Source organism: Globicephala melas, chromosome 9 (assembly GCF_963455315.2).
Source record: "Globicephala melas chromosome 9, mGloMel1.2, whole genome shotgun sequence".
In the NCBI taxonomy this organism is placed as follows: Eukaryota; Metazoa; Chordata; class Mammalia; order Artiodactyla; family Delphinidae; genus Globicephala; species Globicephala melas.
In genome coordinates, this window is record NC_083322.1 from 89,214,568 (window position 1) to 89,239,201 (window position 24,634).

A 24,634-nucleotide genomic window follows, 5' to 3' on the forward strand; every position below is an offset into this window, starting at 1 on the left:
AACAGTGAGAGGCCTGTGTACCTCAAAAAAAAAAACTGGAAAGTAGATTTATCCACTCAAAACATATTTGTTGAACATTTACTATATGATAAGTACTGTTGTAAATGTTGCATATGCAGCAGTGAACAAAATAAGCAGAGTTCCTACCCATGAGGAGTTTATATTCTAGTGAAGGAGAAAGACAATAAACAAATCAGTATGTAACATAATGTCAGGCAGTGTTAAGTGCTTTAAAGAATAATAAAGCAAGGTTAGAGAACAGATAGTGATAGGGAGTCGTAGTCTATTTACTGCAGACAGGGAGGGCCTCTCTAAGTGAAGCAAGGATATGACCCATCTGGATATCTGGGGAAAGAATGATTCAGATGGAAGAAACAGCAAATGCAAAGGACTTTAGGTAGGTTATCCCAGTAGAGGCCGCTGCTCTTATTTTAGCAACTTGTCAAGCTCTTTAGATACCTTGACCTGAGAGGGTCAGCCTCCACACCTAGGTTGAGTCCCTCTTTTTTAAGTACATTGCTACTCATTTCTAGTTCACTCCTTTCCTAACTGGCTCAATTCCCAATAAAAACTGTCAGCCTTGCACATAAATCACCTAGCACTATGAAAGTAAAGGAGGCTAGTAATATACTGGGTTTAGTATGTCTTGGAAAATATTATCTGCTTCATAATTGAATTAGATATCTATTGCTACATAAGAACTTGCCACATATGTAGCTGTTTATTTTTAAAAACACTCATTTATTAAACCCATAGTTTCTGTGGGTCAGAGGTACTGGGTCCTCTGCTTCAGGGTCTCTAACAAGGCTGTAATCAAATTGCCAGCCATGGCTGGAGTCTCATCTGAAGGTTCAACTGGGGAAGGATATGATGCCAAGCTCATGTGGTTGTTGCCAGGATTCAGTTCCCTATGAAATGAACTGGATTTAGGGTCTCAGTTCCTAGCTTGCTGTTGGCAAGGGGTCAATCTTAGTTCCTCGCAAAGTGGACCTCCCCAATATGGCTGCTTATCTCATCAAAGCTTGTAATCCATGAAGGCAATAGAGAGAGCTTGCTAGCAACATGGAAGTTATGATCTTATGTTACCTAATCACACAGACACATCCCCCTTGCATATTCTATACCTATAGAAGGTATACCTAAGCAAGTTGTACCTGTACTCAAGGGGAAGAGATTATAGAAGGGTGTAAATGCCAGGAGGCAGGGATCACTGGGGACCATCTTAGAATCTACCTGCTCCAATAAAATGAACCATACTTTATTCACATCAACAAAAATTATATAAAAGTCAAATATGAGGGCCATACAGCAGTCTGATAAACAGCTACTTTTCAAATACTGATATATTATAGACTATATTACTCCTTCCTAATTAAGACAGTTTCATATTAAAAAAAAACCTGTTTAAAATGTTGAAAAAACAGAAATAGTTTTCTAGAAAAAACTAGAAATAGTTCAGAAGTAAATTAAAGTACTGGAGTGAAATATGGCTAAGTCAGTTGTACCCAAGTTAATGAGTTTTCCTATTACTCATAAAAAGAACTTTTCCTATCGAGTCCCAGAAATCTGCTATGGTCCAAGACATATATTAAAAGCAAATGAATATTTATATGAACTAAAATTGACTGTAAATAATTTTATTGAGGATTAATATGCCTTCTGATTTAATTTTTAAATTATGATTTAATAAAACTAAAATCAGAATAGAAAAGAGACCTTTTTAAAACTCAAAGAAATCCCATTTAAGATGAACAGAAATTAAAATTCAAGTTTTAAATGGAAAATCTGATCAAAGCCTAAAGCATTAAACTTTGAATGAAGAATCTGAGTTAAAACACACACACACACACAAAACCTAAGATTAGCCACTTACAAACTATATACACAAATTATATGTACACACACACATAATTAGGATGGAATAACTGTCTGAAAATAACTGGCTATGGTCCCTAGGAAGTTTCTTAGGTTTTGTTTTGTTTTTTCATAATAGCAGCACAAAGTCATGGAATCCAATACCAACTGGGTATGCTATGGTGGTATTCTATACCACAACCTTTCCTTTTAGCAGGAATATAAAGCATACACATTCTCCTCCAACTTCTTAACTAGTTAACCTTGAATGCACTTATGATATGAAGATGACCACCCTTGTTATCTCACAATAAAAATAACAGTCACAACAAAAATAAAGGTCACCTTCAACTTCTTACCCGCGATTCCCCTATAAATATTTCTAGTCTTCAACTAGAACAACTGTCCATTCTATACAAGACTAATTCTTCAACTTCCATGCTTAATCTCATCCCATTTCATCTCCTCCAAGACTATTATTCTCTTCTGTATTTTCAGCTTCCAATCAATTAAAAAGATCGAACATGCTCTCATTGTATTAAAAAAAACAAAAATACAAATAACATGGCAAATGCTTCCCCTTGATCCTTTAACAGTTTACTTGTAGCCGTTGCCCTGTCACCCCTTGCAAGTGTAGTCTACACACACCTCCTTGCCTCCTCCAGGCTGCAACCAGACTTCCAACTGCCACAGTGCTATGGAAACTGTTTTGGGAAAAGTTACAGTATCATTCTGACTGACAAAAACAGTGGGTACTTTTCTAATCTCCTCTCACTGTATCGCTGTTGATGACTCTCTCCTTTGTGAAACTCTCCATAATCCCATTCTCTCCAGGGTTTTCTACCCTACTGATTTGTTTTTCTTACTCTTTGTTGACTTCTTTCCTCTGCCTTAAATATTTTCCTTGAAACTTAAAAAAACTGTTACTATAGAATTGAAACATATAATATGAAGAGAACCTCTACATATCCATAACTTATCAACTTGATCTTGTTTTATCTATAACCCTACCCAATCCTCCTCCACTACTGCCAGCTATTTTGAAGCAAATTACAAACATCATGTCATCCATAAATATTTCAGCATGTATCTCTGATAGTAAAGACTATTTTAAAAAAAATAACCATAGTTCTCCTATCACACTTTACAAAATTAACCATCAGCGATCGCATATGCATGATAGACCTGTGATTTTTTTTTTTTTTGGTTTGTATGATTTAGGACCCATAAATAGTCCATATATTATAATTAGTTGATATATCATCAAGCCCCATCTATCGTTCCTCTCTTTCCTTTTATTCCTTTTAATTCTTTATTTAAGAAACTGGGTCATATATCCTATACAGCTTCCCACAGTGTGGATTCTGCTGATTGCACCCTCTGATCCCTGTATTTACTGTAGATTATCAGCTGGATCTAAAACAGTACATTTCAACCTTGGCTGCATATTGAAACAACTCTGGAAGCTTAAAAAGATCCTGGTGCTTGGGTTTCACCCCAGAGACTTTAATGTAATTGCAGTCTAGGCTTTGAGATTTTTTTTTTTTTTTTTTTTTGCGGTACACGGGCCTCTCACTGTTGTGGCCTCTCCCGTTGCGGAGCACAGGCTCCGGACGCGCAGGCTCAGAAGTCATGGCTCACAGGCCCAGCTGCTCTGCAGCATGTGGGATCTTCCTGGACCAGGGCACGAACCCGTGTCCCCTGCATCAGCAGGCGGACTCTCAACCACTGCGCCACCAGGGGAGCCCTAGGCTTTGAGATTTTTAAACATACTCCAAGTGATTCTAATGTGCAACCAAGTTGAAAACCACTGCAATAGATAAGAGATTTGATCTGATTCCAGGGTCAATAATTTCCGGTAAGCCTACTGCATATGTAGCATATGAACTGGTGTACCATTTACCTTTTTTATATTAACAGTCTATTAATAATCATTGCCCAGATCTACTAAGAGACTGCAAAATGAAGATACTGTAACATTCTTTGTACATTTATTACAGGTGATATTTTTATAAATAAAAACTTATGAAATCAATTATTCAGTTTCTCTGAGATACCGTTTGTAGGAAAGGCAGGAAAAATGTTTTTCTTTCCCCTTTATTTACCACTTTTCAAAGTAAGGAGTAGTATCATCAAGGGTAAGCAATAAGTATTTCTTCACTTACATCATTATGAATTCATGGATTTAGATGTACATGATGGATTTAAATCACTTGTGATTGTTATCCTTATTGATGTTAAATTTATTCCTTCTCTGGTAGATTATCCATTCAAATTGCTTCCTGAGTCCTATTAACTCAATCCTAATAGGCTTGGTCTTCATATCTTCCTTGCTTTCTAGTATATGGGGTTACAAAATTATCCTGCACATTTCTTGCCCCAGACCGAAAATCAGTCATTTCTCCAAGGACCTTTAATTTCTTTTAATGGGAAATCAACTTTTAAAACCACAGCATCGGTGTCAGAAGGGTTCAGTACTAATGAAACGGTCACTATTTCTACGGCTTTTCAGTAGACAGAGCTATGAAATGTATGCAAATCAAATAATATATATATGCATTTTAATATCTTTATTGGAGTATATTGCTTTACAATGTTGTGTTAGTTTCTGTTGTATAACAAAGTGAATCAGCTATATGTATACACATATATCCCCATATCCCCTCCGGCTTGTGTCTCCCTCCCACCCTCCCTATCCCACCTGTCTAGGTGGTCACAAAGCACAGAGCTGATCTCCCTGTGCTATGCAGCTGCTTCCCATTAGCTATCTATTTTACATTTGGTAGTGTATACATGTCAGTGCTACTCTCTCACTTTGTTCCAGCTTACCCTTCCCCCTCCCCGTGTCCTCAAGCCCATTCTCTACGTCTGTGTCTTTATTCCTGTACTGACCGTAGGTTCCTCAGAACCATTTTTTTTTTAGATTCCATATATATGTGTTAGCATACGGTATTGGTTTTACTCTTTCTGACTTACCTCACTCTGTATGACACACTCTTGGTCCATACACTTCACTACAAAAAACTCAATTTCGTTTCTTTTTATGGCTGAATAATATTCCAATGTATATATGTGCCACATCTTCTTTACACAATCGTCTGTCGATGGACACTTCGGTGGCTTCCATGTCCTGGCTATTGTAAATAGAGCTGCAATGAACATTGTGGTACATGACTCTTTTGGAATTATGGTTTTCTCAGGGTATATGCCCAGCAGTGGGATTGCTGGGCCGTACAGCAGTTCTGTTTTTAGTTTCTAAGGAACCTCCATACAGTTCTCCATAGTGGCTGTGTAAATTTACATTCCTACCAAAACGGCAAGAGGGTTCCATTTTCTCCACACCCTCTCCAGCATTTATTGTTTGTAGATTTTTTGATGATGGCCATTCTGACAGGTGTGAGGTGATACCTCATTGTAGTTTTGATTTGCATTTCTCTAATGATTAGTGATGATGAGCACCCTTTCATGTGTTTGTTGGCAATCTGTATATCTTCTCTGGAGAAATGTCTATTTAGGTCTTCTGTCCATTTTTGACTGCATTGTTTGTTTTTTGGATATTGAGCTGCATGAGCTGCTTGTATGTTTTGGAGATTAATCCTTTGCCAGTTGCCTCATTTACAACTATTTTCTCCCATACTGAGGGTTGTCTTTTCGTCTTGTTTATGGTTTCCTTTGCTGTGCAAAAGCTCTTACGTTTCATTAGGTCCCATTTGTTTGTTTTCATTTCCATTTCTCTAGGAGGTGGGTCAAAAAGGATCTTGCTGTGATTTATGTCACAGAGTGTTCTGCCTATGTTTTCCTCTAGGAGTTTTATACTGTCTGCATTACAATAAGGTCTTTAATCCATTTTGAGTTTATTTTTGTGTATGCTGTTAAGGAGTGTTCTAATTTCATTCTTTACACATAGCTGTCCAGTTTTCACAGCACCACTTATTGAAGAGGCTGTCTTTTCTCCACTGTATATTCTTGCCTACTTTATCAAATATAAGGTGACCGTATGTGCGTGGGTTTATCTCTGGGCTTTCTATCCTCTTCTGTTGATCTATATTTCTGTTTTTGTGCCAGTACCATATTGTCTTGATTACTGTAGCTTTGTAGTATAAGCTGAAATCAGGAAGGCTGATTCTTCCGGCCTCATTTTTTGTTCTCAAGATTACTTTGGCTATTCAGGGTCTTTTGTGCTTCCATACACATTCTGAATTTTTTGTTCTAGTTCTGTGAAAAATGCCATCAGTAGTTTGATACAGATTGCACTGAATCTGTAGATTACTTTGGGTAGTAGAGTCATTTTCACAATGTTGATTCTTTCAATCCAAGAACATGGTATATCTCTCCATGCGTTTGTATCATCTTTAATTTCTTTCATCAGTGTCTTATAGTTTTCTGCATACAGGTCTTTCGTCTCCCTAGGTAGGTTTATTCATAGGTATTTTATTCTTTGTGTTGCAATGGTAAATGGGAGTGTTTCCTTAATTTCTCTTTCAGATTTTTCTTTACTAGTGTACAGGAATGCCAGAGATTTCTGTGCATTAATTTTGTATGCTGCCACTTTACAAAATTCATTGATTAGTCCTACTAGTTTTCTGGTAGCATGTTTAGGATTCTCTATGTATAGTATCACGTCATCTGCAAACACTGACAGTTTTACTTCTTTTCTGATTTGGATTCCTTTTATTTCTTTTTCTTCTCTGATTGCTGTGGCTAAAACTTCCAAAACTATGTTGAATAACAGTGGTGAGAGTGGGCAACCTTGTCTTGTTCCTGATCTTAGTGGAAGTGGCTTCAGTTTTTCACCATTGAGAACGATGTTGGCTGTGGGTTTGTCATATGTGGCCTTTATTATGTTGAGGAAAGTTCCATCTATGTCTGCCTTCTGGAGGGTTTTTACCATAAATCGGTGTTGAATTTTGTCAAAAGCTTTTTCTGCACCTACTGAGATGATCATATGGTTTTTCTCATTCAATCTGTTAATATGGTGTATCACATTGATTGATCTGCATATATTGAAGAATCCTTGCATTCCTGGGATAAACCCCACTTGATCATGGTACATGATCCTTTTAATGTGCTGTTGGATTCTGTTTGCTAGTATTTTGTTGAGGATTTTTGCATCTATGTTCATCAGTGATATTAGCCTGTAGTTTTCTTTTTTGTGACATCTTTGTCTGGTTTTGGTATCAGGGTGATGGTGGCCTTGTAGGATGAGTTTGGGAGTGTTCCTCCCTCTGCTATATTTTGGAAGAGTTTGAGAAGGATAGGTGTTAACTCTTCTCTAAATGTTTGACAGATTCGCCTGTGAAGCCATCTGGTCCTGGGCTTTTGTTTGTTGGAAGATTTTTAATCACAGTTTCAATTTCAGTGCTTGTGACTGGTCTCTTTATATTTTCTATTTCTTCCTGGTTCAGTCTCAGAATGTTGTGCCTTTCTAAAATTTGTCCATTTCTTCCAGGTTGTCCATTTTACTGGCATATAGGTGCTTGCAGTGATCTCTCATGATCCTTTGTATTTCTGCAGTGTCAGCTGTTACTTCTCCTTTTTCATTTCTAATTCTGGTGACTTGAGTCTTTTCCCTATTTTTCTTGATGAGTCTAGCTAACGGTTTATCAAATTTTGTTTATCTTCTCAAAGAACCAGCTTTTAGTTTTATTGATCTTTGTTATTGTTTCCTTCATTTCTTTTTCATTTATTTCTGATCTGGTGTTTATGACTTCTTTCCTTCTGCTAACTTTGGGGGGTTTTTTTGGTGGTTGTTCTTTCTCTAATTGCTTTAGGTGTAAAGTTAAGTTGTTTGAGATGTTTCTTGCTTCTTGAGGTAGGACTGTATTGCTATAAACTTCCCTCTTAGAACTGCTTTTGCTGTATCCCATAGGTTTTGGATCACCGTGTTTTCACTGTCACTTGTTTCTAGGTATTTTCTGATTTCCTCTTTGATTTCTTCAGTGATCTCTTGGTTATTTAGTAGCGTATTGTTTAGCCTCCATGTGTTTGTATTTTTTACAGTTTTTTTCCTGTAATTGATATCTACTCTCATAGCATCACGGTTGGAAAAGATACTCGATATGATTTCAATTTTCTTATATTTACGAAGACCTGATTTGTTACGTAAGATATGATCTCTCCTGGAGAATGTTCCATGAGCACTTGAGAAGAAAGTGTATTCTGTTGTTTTTCGATGGAATGTCCTATAAATATCCATTAAGTCCATCTTGTTTAATGTAACATTTAAAGCTTGTGTTTCCTTATTTATTTTCCTGTTTGGATGATCTGTCCATTGGTGAAAGTGGGGTGTTAAAGCCCCCTATTATTACTGTGTTACTGTCAATTTCCCCTTTTATGGTTGTTAGCATTTGCCTTATGTATTGAGGTGCTATGTTGGGCGCATAAATATTTACATTGTTATATCTTCTTCTTGGATTGATCCCTTGATCATTATGTAGTGTCCTTCTTTATCTCTTGTAATAGTCTTTATTTTTTTTTATTTTTATTTTTTTTGTGGTATGCGGGCCTCTCACCGTTGTGGCCTCTCCCATTGCGGAGCACAGGCTCCGGACGCGCAGGCTCACGGCCATGGATCACGGGTCCAGCCACTCCGCGGCATGTGGGATCTTCCCGGACCGGGGCACGAACCCATGTCCCCTGCATCGGCAGGCAGACTCTCAACCACTGCGCCACCAGGGAAGCCCAATAGTCTTTATTTTAAAGTCTATTTTGTCTGATATGAGAATTGCTACTCCAGCTTTCTTTTTTCATTTGCATGGAGTATCTTGTTCTAATACCTCACTTTCAGTCTGCACATGTCCCTAGGTCTGAAGTGGGTCTCTTGTAGACAGCATATATATGGGTCTTGTTTTGCATCCATTCAGCCAGTCTATGTCTTTTGCTTGGAGCATATTTAATCCATTTACATTTAAGGTAATTATCGTTATGTATGTCCCTATTACCATTTTCTTAATTGTTCTGGGTTTGTTATTGTAGGTCTTTTCCTTGTCTTGTGTTTCCTGCCTAGAGAAGTTCCTTTAGCATTTGTTGTAAAGCTCGTTTGGTGGTGCTGAATTCTCTTCATTTTTGCTTGTCTGTAAAGGTTTTAATTTCTCCATCAAATCTGAATGAGATCCTTGCTGGGGAGAGTAATCTTGGTTGTAGGTTTTTCCCTCCATCACTTTAAACATGTCCTGCCACTCCCTTCTGGCTTGCCAAGTTTCTGTTGAAAGATTAGTTGTTAATCTTATGGGGATTCCCTTGTATGTTATTGTTGCTTTTCCCTTGCTGCTTTTAATATGTTTTCTTTGTATTTAATTTTTGATAGTTTGATTAATATGTGTCTTGGAGTGTTTCTCCTTGGATTTAGTCTGTATGGGACTCTCTGTGCTTCCTGGACTTAATTAACTATTTCCTTTCCCATATTAGGGAATTTTTCAAGTATAATCTCTTCAAATATTTTCTCAGTCCCTTTCTTTTTCTCTTCTTCTCTGGGACCCCTATAATTCAAATGTTGGTGTGTTTAATGTTGTCCCAGAGGTCTCTGAGACTGTCATGAATTCTTTTCATTCTTTCTCGTTTACTGCTCTCTGTGGTAGTTACTTCCACTATTTTACCTTCCAGGTCACTTATCCGTTCTTCTGCCTCAGTTATTCTGCTATTAATTCCTTCTTGAGTATTTTTAATTTCATTTACTGTGTTGTTCATCATTGTTTGCTTGCTCTTTAGTTCTTCTAGGTCCTTGTTAAACTTTTCTTGTATTTTCTCCATTCTATTTCCAAGATTTTGTGTCATTTTTACTATCATTACTCTGAATTCTTTTTCAGGTAGACTGCCTATTTCCTCTTCATTTGTTTGGTCTGGTGGGTTTTTACTTTGCTCCTTCATCTGCTGTGTATTTCTCTGTCTTATTTTGTTTAACATACTGTGTTTGGGGTCTCCTTTTTGCAGGCTGCAGGTTTATAGGTCCTACTGTATTTGGTGTCTGCCCTCAGTGGTTAAGGTTGGTTCAGTGGGTTGTGTAGGTTTCCTGGTGGAGTGGACTGGTGCTTGTGTTCTGGTGGATGAGGCTGGATCTTGTCTTTCTGTAGGCAGGACCACATCTGGTGGTGTGTTTTGGGGTGTCTGTGAACTTAGTATGATTTTAGGCAGCGTCTCAGCTAATGGGTGGGGTTGGGTTCCTGTCTTGCTAGTTGTTTGGCATGGGGTGTCCAGCACTGGCGCCTGCTTGTCGTTGGGTGGAGCTGGGTCTTAGCATTGAGACGAAGATCTCTGGGAGAGCTCTCGCCGACTGATATTACGTGGCGTCCGGAGGTCTCTGGTGGTCCAATGTCCTGAACTTGGCTCTCCCACCTCAGAGGCTCAGGCCTGATACTTGGCCGGAGCACCAAGACCATGTCAGCCACACAGCTTACATGTAAGTGGGTTAAATTCTCCAATCCAAAGGCACAGGGTGGCCAGCCTTCTGTGCTCCGCTTGGTCTTCCAACCGGGCATTGTCCTCCGTGCCTGGTCTGCTTAGGATCCAGGTCCAGCTGCATTCCCTAGCATCTAGAAGAAGCAGCCATCGTCCCCATCCTCTCCTATCCCTGCCGCAACTTGTCACCAAATAATATATTTTTAAAGAAAAAATACCTTATCAGTTGATCTCACCCATTTTTATATGTTGTTTCACCTATGCTGAAAATCCAGACTCAGTTTGATACCAACATAATTATTTATTTACGCCACACCACACAAACAACTGTCTGAATATAACAATAACAATACTATCGATAACATGGTTATGGAAAAGAGGTAATGTGTTTTTTGGGAAGTTCTTGTTATCCTATAAGTATATCCCAGTAGGGCTATAAAAAATCATTACTGTGGGGCTTCCCTGGTGGTGCAGTGGTTGAGAGTCCGCCTGCTGATGCGGGGGACACGGGTTCGTGCCCCGGTCCGGGAAGATCCCACATGCCGCAGAGCAGCTGGGCCCGTGAGCTATGGCCGCTAAGCCTGCGCGTCCGGAGTCTGTGCTCCGCAACAGGAGAGGCCACAACAGTGAGAGACCCGCGTACCGCAAAAAAAATAATAATAATAATAATTACTGCATTTAAAAGTAAAGTAGTCATAAAATAGATAAACAACAAGGACCTACTACTGCTGTATAGCACAGGGAACAATATTCAATACCTTGTAATAACCTATAATGGAAAAGAATCTGAAAAAGAATATATATATTCAGTTATATACATATAACCGAATCACTGTGCTGTAGACCTGAAACTAACACAACCTTATAATTTAAATATACTTCAATTTAAAAAAGAGGTTTTAAAAAAAAGAAAGTAAAGTAGTCAAATGAGTAAAGTAAAAAGTCAAATGAAAGACTGCCTCTCTGTGTGGTTATGCCACCAACTGGACACATTATTGCATTAATATTTTACTTTTAATTTTTAGTAATTTCTTCTTTCATTTTAATTTTGTTTTATAACTATATAAAATATTTATATAAGTTCAAAACTAAATCTCCACAACAAAGTATACTCATAGAAGTCTAGGTTCCATCCCTGTCCTCTCCTATGTATTCTTTACACACTCCCTCCCCCAACTACTGGTAACCATTTTGTTCTGGATTTTATGGTTTATCCTTCTATTTGTTAAAAATATGGGCCAAGGGCTTCCCTGGTGGTGCAGTGGTTGGGAGTCCGTCTGCCGATGCAGGGGATGTGGGTTCGTGCCCCAGTCCGGGAAGACCCCATGTGCCGCAGAGCGACTGGGCCCGTGAGCCTGCACGTCCAGAGCCTGTGCTCCACAACGGGAGAGGCCACAACAGTGAGAGGCCCGCATATCGCAAAAAAAAAAAATATATATATATATATATGGGCCAAAATGTGTATTTACTTATACCACTCCCTTTCTTATTAGTACACTGTAGACATATTTCTCTATAACTTGGAGATTGCTCCATAGTAGTATAAAAAGATATTCCTCATTCCTTCTTTTTTCTTTCTCATTCCTTTTTATAGCTGCATGGCATTCCATTCTATGGATGCACCATAGTTTGTTTACCTAATCCCCTAGTGATGAACATTTGGGCTGTTTTCAGTTTTTTTTCCAAATAATGATGCAATGAACAGCCTTGTGAATATGTCTCTTCATGCTTTTCCTAGTTCATTTATGGAATACATCCTTAGAAGTAGAGTTGCCGAGTAAAAAAGCAACTGCTTACATAATTTTGTTAGATACTTATATACTTTGTTAGGTAATTTTGTTAGAAACTCCCCTCTATAAGGTTTGTATGCTAATTAGCATTGCATTAGAGTGACTATTTTCTCATAAGTTTGCCATGTGTTATCAAACTTTTTTTTACTTTTTTGCTAGTTTGATAGATGAGAAATGGTGTTTCTGTATACTTTTATTTTGCATCTTTCTATTTATAGGTGACACTGAGCATCTTTTACAAATGCTTAAGAGATACCTACACTTTTTTTGGCAGGGTTGTTGGCCTTTTTCTTCGTATTTTAGAAGCTTTTTATATATTAGTGATACTAACTCCTTTTCTTTGATATAAGTTATAAATATTTTTCTAGTTTGTCATTGTCATTTTATTTTGCTTAAGGGTTTCTTTGCCATGTAAATTTTTTAACATAATCAAATTATCAATCTTTTCATCACTGCTTCTGGATATTAAATCAGAGAAGCTGCTTGTTCACTTGTGTTCCTTCTGGCACTTGAATGGTTTCATATTTCACATTTAATTCTTTGATCCACTTGGAATTTACCCTGCTATGTGAGCAAAGTGGGGATTTTTTTTCTCTTAGCTCTTTTTATCTCTATCTCCTCTTCAACTCTAAGTACTTTATTCATTTCCATAACTACTGGATCACTTTTATCCATTCAACAAATCTCCATGGAAGATTTAATTAAATATCTTAGTCTCATATTTGCTTTCTTCTTTTACCTCAGTGAAAACTGCTTCATAGTTTATAACTAATGATATAAAATGCTCACTGTAAAAAATCAAATAAAGGCATAAGGAAAAAAGTAAATGTTACCTGGTATCCTATTATCCTACAATAATCATGCTAACATTTTTTCACCATGCTTCTGAGTCCCTGTTTATCACATATATATACTGTTGTTTGTGTTCTAAAAGTACTTCATATTTTAGGGTCTCATTTACCTTATAAGTGTTTACTATTTTTTTAACGAGAAGTATTTTTATTTGACAGATTGGTTTTCTCCTCAGATTTTCTAATACTTAAAGCCTTTGATATTAACACTTTAGGGATCCATTTCAACAGGATGTTTATTTTGTATTAAGCACTGCGCTATGTGATAGGAATGTAATATGGAATAGAAGTACACAGAGACGCTTTCTCTAGAGCCTAATGGGAGATACAGCGAGGCAAGGAGGTGAGCCAGTACAATGCAGTGGGGTAAGGACTGAAACTGGGAACATGTCAGTTTTGTGGGAGCAGATAGAGGATATCATACCCATATTTGAGTGTGTGTATGGGGAAGGAGGCGTCAAGGAACACTTTATTTCTAAAGTGAGAATGGAAAGATGAGTGTGACTTTTCCAGATGAACCGGGGATATAGACATGTGTTTCAGGTATTTGTAAATACTGAGAAGAAGGAGGGTGATTCATTCAGGAACAAAAGCTCAAGGACAGAAATTTTAAAAATTAAAAAGGAAAGAAATGATTGCTAAAGAGAGGAAGGGACCAGAGAAGTCAGGTTGGGACTGTATCCTGAGAGTAACAGGGGTAAGAAGAGTGGAAGAAGAAGAGTTGTTAAGACCAGTGCTCCCATCTTAACAACTAAAGAAGCCAGAGATATTGTTTAAAATTCAGGCTTGCCCCATACAGAGAACCTCTGCTGGACAAGAGGGAAACTGGAAAAGCTTTCAGTGGTTCGTGGAACTGGAGTGACAATTTTTAAACTTAAAGATTCTCAACCCAAGCATCCTATGGAAGATTTACTTAGTTACGCAGTTGCAGGGAAGCTGGGGAACTAGGTCTAAGCTTCAAAAAGCACAGGTCAAAATATCCTTCATATTTCTGGAAACCTATCTTAGGAAACAAAGACCACCTGGGGGGAGAGAACATGCTACCAACAGAGGCAGGTCTTCCTTCCCATGAAGACATTCACCAGATTGTGCAGTTTCATGTGGCGGGAGGCTAAAAGAGCTTGTCTGAAAGCCACTGGAGGACAGAGAAAGATAACCTCAATATTTCAGGGCTAAGGCGACAAAGACCCTCCAACTTCTCAATTAAAGGCCTGGGAGAAGCATGCCTTAAAAAAGGGGAGGGGCTTCCCTGGTGGCGCAGTGGTTGAGGGTCCGCCTGCCGATGCGGGGGACGCGGGTTCGTGCCCCGGTCCAGGAGGATCCCGCATGCTGCGGAGCGGCTGGGCCCGTGGGCCATGGCTGCTGGGCCTGTGCGTCTGGAGCCTGTGCTCCACGGCGGGAGAGGCCACAACATTGAGAGGCCTGCGTACCGCAAAAAACAAAAAAAACAGAAAAAAAAAGGGGGGGAGAATTAGAGATATACTGAGTCCTATTAAAAGTGCAACTACCCCAAACCAACCCAATCCTAGAGTGAACTGAAATGGTCATACAAAGGGAGAGAAAAGAAACCAACAAAATACTTCATAATATGCAAATAAAATCCTATGAATCAGTAAGACATACAATTCTATAGAAAATCAACAGACGTGTAAAAGAGCATATGCAAATGGCCAATATATATATGGAAAAATGAATAATATCATTAATCATAAAGGAAATAAAAATTAAAGCTACAATGTGATTTGACTAAACATCCACCAGAAAGATAGAACAAAAAACAGAAAATAGCAAGTGATTAAGGCTGTGGACAAACTGGGACTCTCATATACTATCAATGGGAGTTTAAATTGGTACAGTGACACTGGAAAACTTTTTGGCAGTGTCTACTAAAGCTGAACATATGCATACTCTATCACCTACTATATTCATTTCCTATAGCTGCCGTAACGAGTCACCACAAACTTGGTGGCTTAAAACAATATGTGTCTTATCTTGCAGTTCTGGAGGTCAGAAGTACAAATTTGGTCTCACTAAATCAAAATCAAGGTGTCAGCAGAGCTACTTTCCTTCTGGAGGTTCTAAGGGAGTTTCTACTTGACCTTTTCACCTACCTCCATTCCTTGGCTTGTGGTCCCCTTCTAGCAGTTACATCACTCCGATCACTGTTTCCACGATTACATCTCCTCTTCTGACTCTGCTACTGCCCTCTTACCCTTCTAAGGCCCTTGATGACTACACCGGGCCCACTCAGAAGATCCAGGATAATCTCTCCATCTCAAGATCTTTAAATTATATCTGCAAAATCCATTCTGCCATGTAAGGTAACACATGCAAATTTCTGGGAGGGCTATTATTCTGTCTACCATACCTACCTATTTTCCATTCCTGGGTTTATTCCCAATAAAAAAGGACAGAATTGTCAGAGGTAGCATTATTTAAAATAGCTCAAAATGGGAAACCACCCAAATACCCACCTATAGTATGGTGGATAAAATATAATATGGCATATTGACCGAATGGTTTATTTTACAACATTGGGAATGACCTACAAGGACATGCAACAACATGGAGGACTCTTAGAAACATGGAGCGAGAGACGTCAGAAAACAAGCACAAGATTAAAACTGGATGATTTTATCTGCATAAAATAGCAATAATTGGGCTTCCCTCGTGGCGCAGTGGTTAAGAATCCACCTGCCAATGCAGGAGACACGGGTTTGAGCCCTGGTCCAGGAAGATCCCACATGCTGTGGAGCAACTAAGCCCGTGTGCCACAACTACTGAGCCTGCTCTCTAGACCCCGCGAGACACAACTACTGTAGCCCACACACCTAGAGCCCGTGCTCCTCAACAAGAGAAGCCACTGTAATAAGAAGCCTGCACACCACAACGAAAGAGTGGTTCCTGCTCTCCGCAACTAGAGAAAAGCCCGCATGCAGCAACGAAGACCCACCACAGTCAAAAATAAAATAAATGAATAAAAATAAAATAAATGAATTATTGCTCATTTAAATAGCAATAATTAAAGCAAAAAAAAACCCAAACCCATCTCTACCATCAGAAATTAGTGGTTACTCTTCTTAGGAGAAGAAGAGGCAGAAACTAGAAGGGGGCATGAGGGGAGCCAGGTATATTCTGGATTCAGGTAAAATTCTGGTAATATTCAGGTAATATTCTGGTAATATTCAGGTAATATTCTGGTAATATTCAGGTAATATTCTGTTTCTTGATCTTGATGCTGTTCTTGATCTTGGTTACACAGCTATATTGAGATTTGAAATATTCATTTAGGTATATAAGTATGATACACATACCTTTTCTTTATGAGTACAGTTGGCCCTTGAACAACACGTGTTAGAGCTGTGTGGGTCCACATACATGTGGATTTTTCAATAGTAAATACTACAGTACTACACAATCTGCAGTTGGCTGAATCTGCAGGTGTGGAACCACAGATCTGGAGAGCCGACCATAGTGATACATGGATTTTTGACTGCACAAAACGTCGGTCCTCCTAACCCCCATGCTGTTCAATGGTCAACTGTATTATACTTTAATGAAAGTTTTTTTTTTTTTTTTTTTTTTTTTTTTGCAGTACATGGGCCTCTCACTGTTGTGGCCTCTCCCATTGCAGAGCACAGGCTCCGGACACGCAGGCTCAGCGGCCATGTCTCACGGGCCCAGCCGCTCTGCGGCATGTGGGATCTTCCCGGACCGGGGCACGAACCCGTGTCCCCTGCATCAGCAGGTGGACTCTCAACCACTGCGCCACCAGGGAAGCCCCAATGAATGATTTTTAAAAAGAGAAGTCAATGAAAGACTTTTCAAGTCTTTTAAGATTTTTGCACTTTTATTTAGATACAATTGACTTATAACATTTATTAATATGTACAACATAATGATTTGATATATCTGCAAGATTTTATCAGAGAATTATATGATCAAATTTGTCCTGTCAAAGAAAGTTTCTAAAAAGTTGCTCGATGACTAGACTTAATTTCTGCCAGGTTATACAAACTTTCAGTACTTTTAAAAAACACTCCTCTCAAGTTCTCAAATCTAGAGACTTCTCTTTTTCAGCAAGCTCCAAGTTTTCTTCTTTATGTGCTACATGGTGCTCAGGATGGTCCCTTGTAAACTCATTAGAGCTCTGTAGCAAAAGAATACTTCAGGGGCTTCCCTGGTGGCACAGTGGTTGAGAGTCCGCCTGCCGATGCAAGGGACACAAGTTCGTGCCCCGGTCCGGGAAGATCCCACGTGACGCAGAGCGGCTGGGCCTGTGAGCCATGGCCGCTGAGCCTGCACGTCCGGAGCCTGTGCTCCACAAAGGGAGAGGCCACAATAGTGAGAGGCCCATGTACCGCAAAAAAAAAAAAAAAAAAAAAAAAAGCTTCAGTTGCAGGGATCAAAATTCTAAAAGGTACTTAAAATGAGGGTGTGAGATCTATCTCCTAAGTATATATATTTAAGTTGTACATTAACTTTTAGGAAATGCATCACAGGGACTTCCCTGGTGGTGCAGTGGTTAAGAATCTGCCTGCCAACACAGGGGGCACAGGTTCAATCCCTGGTCCAAGAAGATCCCACATGCCACGGAGCAACTAAGCCCATGTGCCACAACTACTGAGTCTGTGCTCTAGAGCCCGCGAGCCACAACTACTGAACCCACGTGCCTCAACTACTGAAGCCCTCACGCCTAGAGCCTGTGCTCTGCAATAAGAGAAGCCACCGCAATGAGGAGCCCATGAACTGCAATGAAGAGTAGTCCCCGCTCACCGCAACTAGAGAAAGCCTGTGCACCACAACGAAGACCCAATGCAGCCAAAAAAAAAAGAAATGCATCACAGTAAAATCTCATTTAACATGGACACCATTCTAACATTTTTTTTAATCTACACTAAAGTATTCATAATTGTATAGCTTGTTTATCTCCCTATTTCAAAGGAAGAGTGGACTCCCAATTTATCACTGTATCTTTAAAAAGGTAAAGATAATCAGTTTTAGCATATATTTTAAGTCTTAAAGCTTTCTATATCTTCTAATGTGCCTATCTCCTAAAGCATTTCTCTTATTCACACTTGATTTTCCAAAGCACTACAGATATATACCATGTAGCTTTCTTAACTGTATGAATCAACTCCTTGAGTTGCTTAAGAGTTTTGATAGATTAATATTGCACAAAGGGTTTTAAAACAGATTTACTTGCCAGAACATTTTAAGCATATTTCAAAAAATGTTTTTAAGTGCTTATGCTATTATAAAAGGGCACTGGCATCTTTTCTTCCTTGCTTCCTTCCTCTTTTTCTTTCGTCCTTCCTTCCAGTCAACAAGCATTTATTGAAGCCTTACTGTGTGCTAGGTACACTTTTAGCCATTGAAGATACTACTACCATGACCAATATAGTATTCCATGTCTTATGGGGAATTAAATTCTAGTGAGAGGAGGGAAGAGTTCAGACTAAATAAATAAATAGTGTATTAGTAAGTGATGAGAGCTATGGAGAAAACTAAGGGGGATAAGACATTCTGGGAAAATCACTTTATAAAGAAGAATTATGAAGTCATTTCAAAGAGTTCAAAATGGTAATGTTTATTTTGCTTGTTTCTATTGAGACTTGAAAAATATATGTATCATAAGCCAACAGGTTGGTGAACAAACATTATCTGGAAACTACAATGAGAAATAACAGACATAAAGCTTAGAAATCATCTTGGAAATAACTATCAGCCACAGATAATTAAAGCAGCACATTTCCTACAGAAGCTATTCTGAATATTCACAGTGACAAGTTCAGGCCCCTTTCCTTTTAAATAAAGTAAATTCACTGTCAAACCCCTAGATTATATTTTATTATATCTAATAGAACTTATTTTTATTAAGCATGAACATTTAAAATCAGAAGGAACATGTTTCTAACTAGGAAATTTTTCCTTTAGATATTTTCTGCCAAATATTACTTACTTAACACAATCTGTTACACTGTATATAATCTTCAACTCTGCAGATGATTGCATCTCCTTTATATTGCCTGTCTATAATTTTAAACAATTACTACAGTACACTCCAGGGACTATATGTGCTATATAAATGGACTCTGTCTCTTTCTCCAGCCTTGAAGCTGGGCAAATGCAGACCTTGTAGGCCTGTAGGGTGCAGCCCAACAGGTTCTCAGGTGTTTATCACTTTATTTTAATTTTGTAGTATTTTTCCTCAAGGAAAAGCATTAGAGAGAATATATCTGTTCCTCACACAAGACTGGGAGGAGTGCCTGTTCCTGAAAGCCAAACTAAAAAACCTCACAATTCACAGAGTATCTGGTAGAGTCTAGCCTCTGTAGTGGGAAATAAGTAGCTCTAGACTAAACACTGCTCAGGTTTTGCCAAAAAATCTAAAAAGCAAGACTCAAAGGAACCGAATTGTTTTTTAGTAACTTGACAGTACCCTAGAGTAAGAATACTTAACAGGAAGACAAAAGTATCTAGTACTAAACAAGGTAAAATTCATGTGTGATACTGAATCACAAATTATTAGACATGCAAAAAAGTAGGAAAAAATATCAATGAGGAAGAAGAAGAAAATTCAATCAACCAGACCCAGAACTGACAGAGAGGACTGAATTAGAGACAAGGGCATTTCCATTCCAGTCGCACTCCCTAGAGTTATACTCTCTTAATATCTGTGTGACTTGTTGGGATGAAGTTTACGTTATACAATTACTAAAAATGTGCTAAATCAACCAATAATAAACAATATTGGGAGATGTAATGGTTAAAGGTTTGAAATATTTCAAGTATCCTAAGGTTATTTCTTTGGTATGTTCCTACCACATTGAGAGAAAAAAATATTCAAAATGCCAATTAAGTTTACTCATTAAAGAAAGAAAATAAAATACTGTCTACAGGGCTTCCCTGGTGGTGCAGTGGTTAAGAATCCGCCTGCCAATGCAGGGGACATGGGTTCAAGCCCTGGTCCTGGAAGATCCCACATGCCGTGGAGCAACTAAGCCCGTGCGCCACAACTACTGAGCCTGTGCTCTAGAGCTCAGGAGCCACAACTACTGAGACTGTGTGCCACAACTACTGAAGCCCGTGCACCTAGAGTCCGTGCTCTGCAACGAGAAGCCCCCGCAATGAGAAGCCCCCGCAATGAGAAGCCCGCACACCACAACAAAGAGTAGCCCCTGCTCGCTGCAACTAGAGAAAGCACACGTGCAGCAACCAAGACCCAACGCAGCCAAAAATAAATTAATTAAATAAATAAAATTTTAAAAAAAAGAGAGTAGGAATATACCAATATAAAAAAAAAAAATACTGTCTACAACAACTCCAAGGTTTTGTAAAGGCTTTGAAGTGATAAAGTAAAATTTTAATGAATGCTTGAAAACAGCAACAATGAGCTTTTACATTGCTTTCTTTTATTCTAAAAACTGAGGTTTTAATGAATTTTGTAATTATGCTTATATATTTCGTAGGTCAGTTTACATCTTTGTGTTTTCCTACTGGTATGTGAGTAAATATATTCCACAACTGGCTTATAGTGTGAAAGTTAAATATTAAAGAAAACTTCATCATAACTGGTTTCATGAAAAACCATTACTTTCATACATGGAGTAAGAAACTATTGAAAGGCTGTATTTATATAATACTATATTTGAATATTTGAAAAACTACCTCCTAAAACTGATAAATCAGACATTTTTCAAAACTAAAAACTTTCGTCATTTGGAAGATACTGTTAAGAAAATGTAAAGGCAAACCACAGACAGGGGACTATATTTGTAAAACATACATCTGAGAAAGGACTTGGAATCAGATATACAAGGATATTTTAAGACTCAATAATAAGACGACAAGCAATAAGCTAAAAAAATTAAATAAAACTAAAAAGTCAGTAACTTTGATGAACACTTAACCAAAGAAGATATACAGATGGGAAATAAACCTATGAAAATCTAGTCTTTACGCTAGTGAAGTTAAAACCACAATGAAAGTTCACTGAACACTCACAAGAATGGCTAAAATTAAAATGACAGGGCTTCCCTGGTGGCGCAGTGGTTGGGAGTCCGCCTGCCGATGCAGGGAACGTGGGTTCGTGTCCCGGTCTGGGAGGATCCCACATGCGGCGGAGCGGCTGGGCCCGTGAGCCATGGCCGCTGAGCCCGCGCGTCCGGAGCCTGTGCTCTGCGGCGGGAGGGGCCGCAGCGGTGAGAGGCCCGCGTACCACAAAATAAATAAATAAATAAAAAAGACAATATCATGGATTGATGAAAATATAGAAGAATTATCATACATTGTTGATGGGGATGAAAAATGGTACATCTATCTTGGGAAACAGTTCAGCAGTTTTTTAAAGTTAAACATATACTTATCAAATGATCAGGAAATTCCACTCTATGTGTTTACCCAAGAGAATGAAGACATATGTCTACAAAAGACCTGTATGTAAATGACTGTAGTAGCTTTATTCATAATAACCCCAAACTGTAATAAACCAGTTATTCCCCCAACTGGAGAATAGATAAATTGTGTATATCTACACAAAGAAATTCTAATCAGCAATAAAAAGAAATGGACTACTGGTACATGCAACAACATGAATAAACCTTAAAATAACTACGTTGCTATACAAGAACTCATACTGCATGATTCCAGTTTTATGAAAATCTAGGAAAAGCTAACTTATACAGACAGAAACCTTATCATTAGCTGCCAGGAGCCAAGAGGTAGGAATAGGAGATTAACTATAAGAGTACATTAGGGACATGGGGGTGGGGTGTTGGTGATAGAAATGTTCTATATCTTTTTTTTTTTTTTTGCGGTACGCAGGCCCCTCACCGCTGTGGCCTCTCCCGTTGCGGAGCACAGGATCCGGACGTGCAGGCTCAGCAGCCATGGCTCACGGGCATGGCTCTCCGCGGCATGTGGGATCCTCCCCAACCGGGGCACGAACCCGCGTCCGCTGCATCGGCAGGCAGACTCTCAACCACTGCGCCACCAGGGAAGCCCTGTTCTATATCTTAATTGTGATGGTGGTTATAAGGACGTAAACATCTGTCAAAAATTCATAGAATTTTCTGCTCAAAGTTGGTGAATTTTATATATGTAAATTACATCTCAAAAAAGCTGCCCAAAACAGATACCTAAAGCAGGGAGAAGCACAGTATTCTTTGAGTAGGGTGATTTGTAGAAGTAAATAGAATGAATCAGTCCTAAATAAACCTCTGCTTAAGTTCTGTCTGGGCACACACAAATGAAGACCTTCTCTGTGGTCACTGCCTTGCTGCACACTCCTTTAGAAGTAGAAGTAGGGAAGCAAGGTAGTGTGGTTAATTCATTCTGGAGTTGTCAGGGACTAAATAATGTTTACATTATTAGGTACTTTCAGTAACTGTGAATAACAACTACATACAAACTCTCAAAACACTTTTAAAAGGCCTAGGTACATTCAATGCTCTTACATTCAGTGATTAGACAAAAACACTTATATGATATTAGCTAGTTTGTATACTTCATTGTTTAGAACTACCCTGTGTGCCATTATTTCATGACAAAAACAAACTAAGAAAAATGTGTTGGATTATATTTGGTTAAGCAACTTTTAATTCATGATGTGGGTATTTCAGCTGTTCATTCATCAAATCTTCATTTTAACAATAAAGGAAAAGCTATAAGGTCTCTGCCTTTTAATATCTCTTTGTTAGGAATTAAAATACTCTACAAGCTTTAACTAAATTCTTCAACATCAATCACCCTTTACATAGGAAAAATTCAGGTTCCTCTGACTGAATTATGGAGAATTAACTTATTCTTCTGGAGCATTTTATTTCACATCCTAAGTATTTTAAAAGTGTAAAAAAAGAATTTATTGCTTATATAACTGAATATATAGGTAACATAAGAAATGACAATTAGCCAGGAGTTTTTAAAAGATGTTTTATAAATAGAGCAAAACTTCTTGATATTAAATTTTAAAGTAACTGAAAAACTGTGAAATCAACTTGCAAAATAAATACTGTACTTACAGTTTGTTGCTGTCTGAAACTGAGAAGAAAGTGCCTGAGTAACTGAATTCCAAAATGTGTATAAAATTTCAGCGTGTCCATCCTATGACCCAAAAAAAGGGATGTATTTTTTTTTTAATTACAATGGATAAGACATAGCATTGAAAAAGTATTAAAAATGTATTTCAGTCTATCAAACAATGGAATTATTAAGTAACTAAGTAGAAATATATAGATTAGTCAAATCATGTCTCATGTCATCATCCTTCTCTGCTACATACTAGCTGTGTGAGCTTGGGCAAGTTGCTAAATCATTCTGTGCCTCCCTGCCCTCTGTAAAATGGAGATAACAGTACCCACACTGCAGGATTATTACAAGGACTTTAAAAGTTTATTAAAGTAAACTCTTGGGACAGTTCTTGACATATAATAAATCTTCAGTGAATGTTATTATTATTACAATTATTATCATCATCATTTTATATACAGAACGCAATTTTTGTTACCATAAGAAAATGAAGAACAAGCATGCTTAGACCAAGAGTGACCACCAAGATACAATTCACCAATTACGAAAGAGAACTGCCTGAAGTATAGACACAATTTTGTTTTTGTTTTTTTAAGTCACAGGAATTCCTATTACTCAGCTTAGCAGGATACAGTCACTCAACTATTAATACATATTTTAGAAAGTAATTACTAAAAGGAAAAGATAAAGATTAGTTTAAGTGTCATTTGTTAAAACCGGACAAAGTATTTTAATACTGTTAAAAGAAAACGACACTTACAGAAATTTTACCAAGCCCTTTAAGGTACTTCTACATGTGTGATAATATTATATCAAATCGCCGTTATTCTATTTTTGAAGTACAACAATGCCAATTACACATGGTTCACCCTAGTAACATAAATATGTATAATGTTGAAATATGACTACTGTCATAAAAAAGAATAATTAGGAAATTCATTCATTCTGCTTTAGTTTTGTACTTGCAAAGAATGAAATTCTACTTTTCAAGGTTATAAGAAAGAAAATGAGCAATGAAAAATACTGATTTCTCATTTTTATGCCTATGCACATATCTACTTTCCTTGTTGTTTGTTTCTTTCATAAGTTTTGTTTTGAATTCAAATGGGTATTGTGTATCATAAAAAGGCAAATCAAATAATTGCTAATTTCTTATGCAGTGATCACAAAATAGATTCAGATTACCAAGATTTTATGCAATATGTGTATTGTATATCAAACACTTTAAAGTGGATGTTCTTCCAACAAGGACCTACAGCACAGAGAACTATATTCAATATCTTGTAATAACTTGTAATGGGAAAGAATCTGAAAAAGAATATATATACATATATAAATAAATGAGTCACTTTGCTGTACTGAAACTAACACAACATTGTTAATCAATTATACTTTAGTAAAAAAAAATAAAGTGAATGCTTTTCATCATATTAAAGAACCATTTTAATACATCACATTAACAAAATGAAGGACAAAACCACATGATTATCTCAACTGATGCACAAAAACGCATTTGACAAAATTCAACACACTTTCATGATAAAACCACTCAACAAGCTAGGAACAAGCTAGGTAATTACCTCAATATATTAAAGGTCATATATGAAAAGTCTACAGATAACAACATAATGGTAAAAATCTGAAAGATGTCTAAGATGCAGGAAATTTGGTGACTATATATGCTTCTACATACACACACATACATACACTTTAAAA

At 37.8% G+C, this 24,634-nt stretch overlaps 1 protein-coding gene across 2 annotated transcripts in view; it reads right to left on the reverse strand.

The window, feature by feature from the left end:
* Window positions 1-24,634, reverse strand: part of COG5 (component of oligomeric golgi complex 5) — a 285,705-nt gene that overhangs the window by 82,564 nt on the left and 178,507 nt on the right. For both annotated transcript variants that reach the window (XM_030834402.3, XM_030834401.3), the window contains exon 11: window positions 22,912-22,993. In XM_030834402.3, the coding sequence (XP_030690262.1) occupies window positions 22,912-22,993 (82 nt within the window). The remainder of the gene's footprint in view (window positions 1-22,911; window positions 22,994-24,634) is intronic.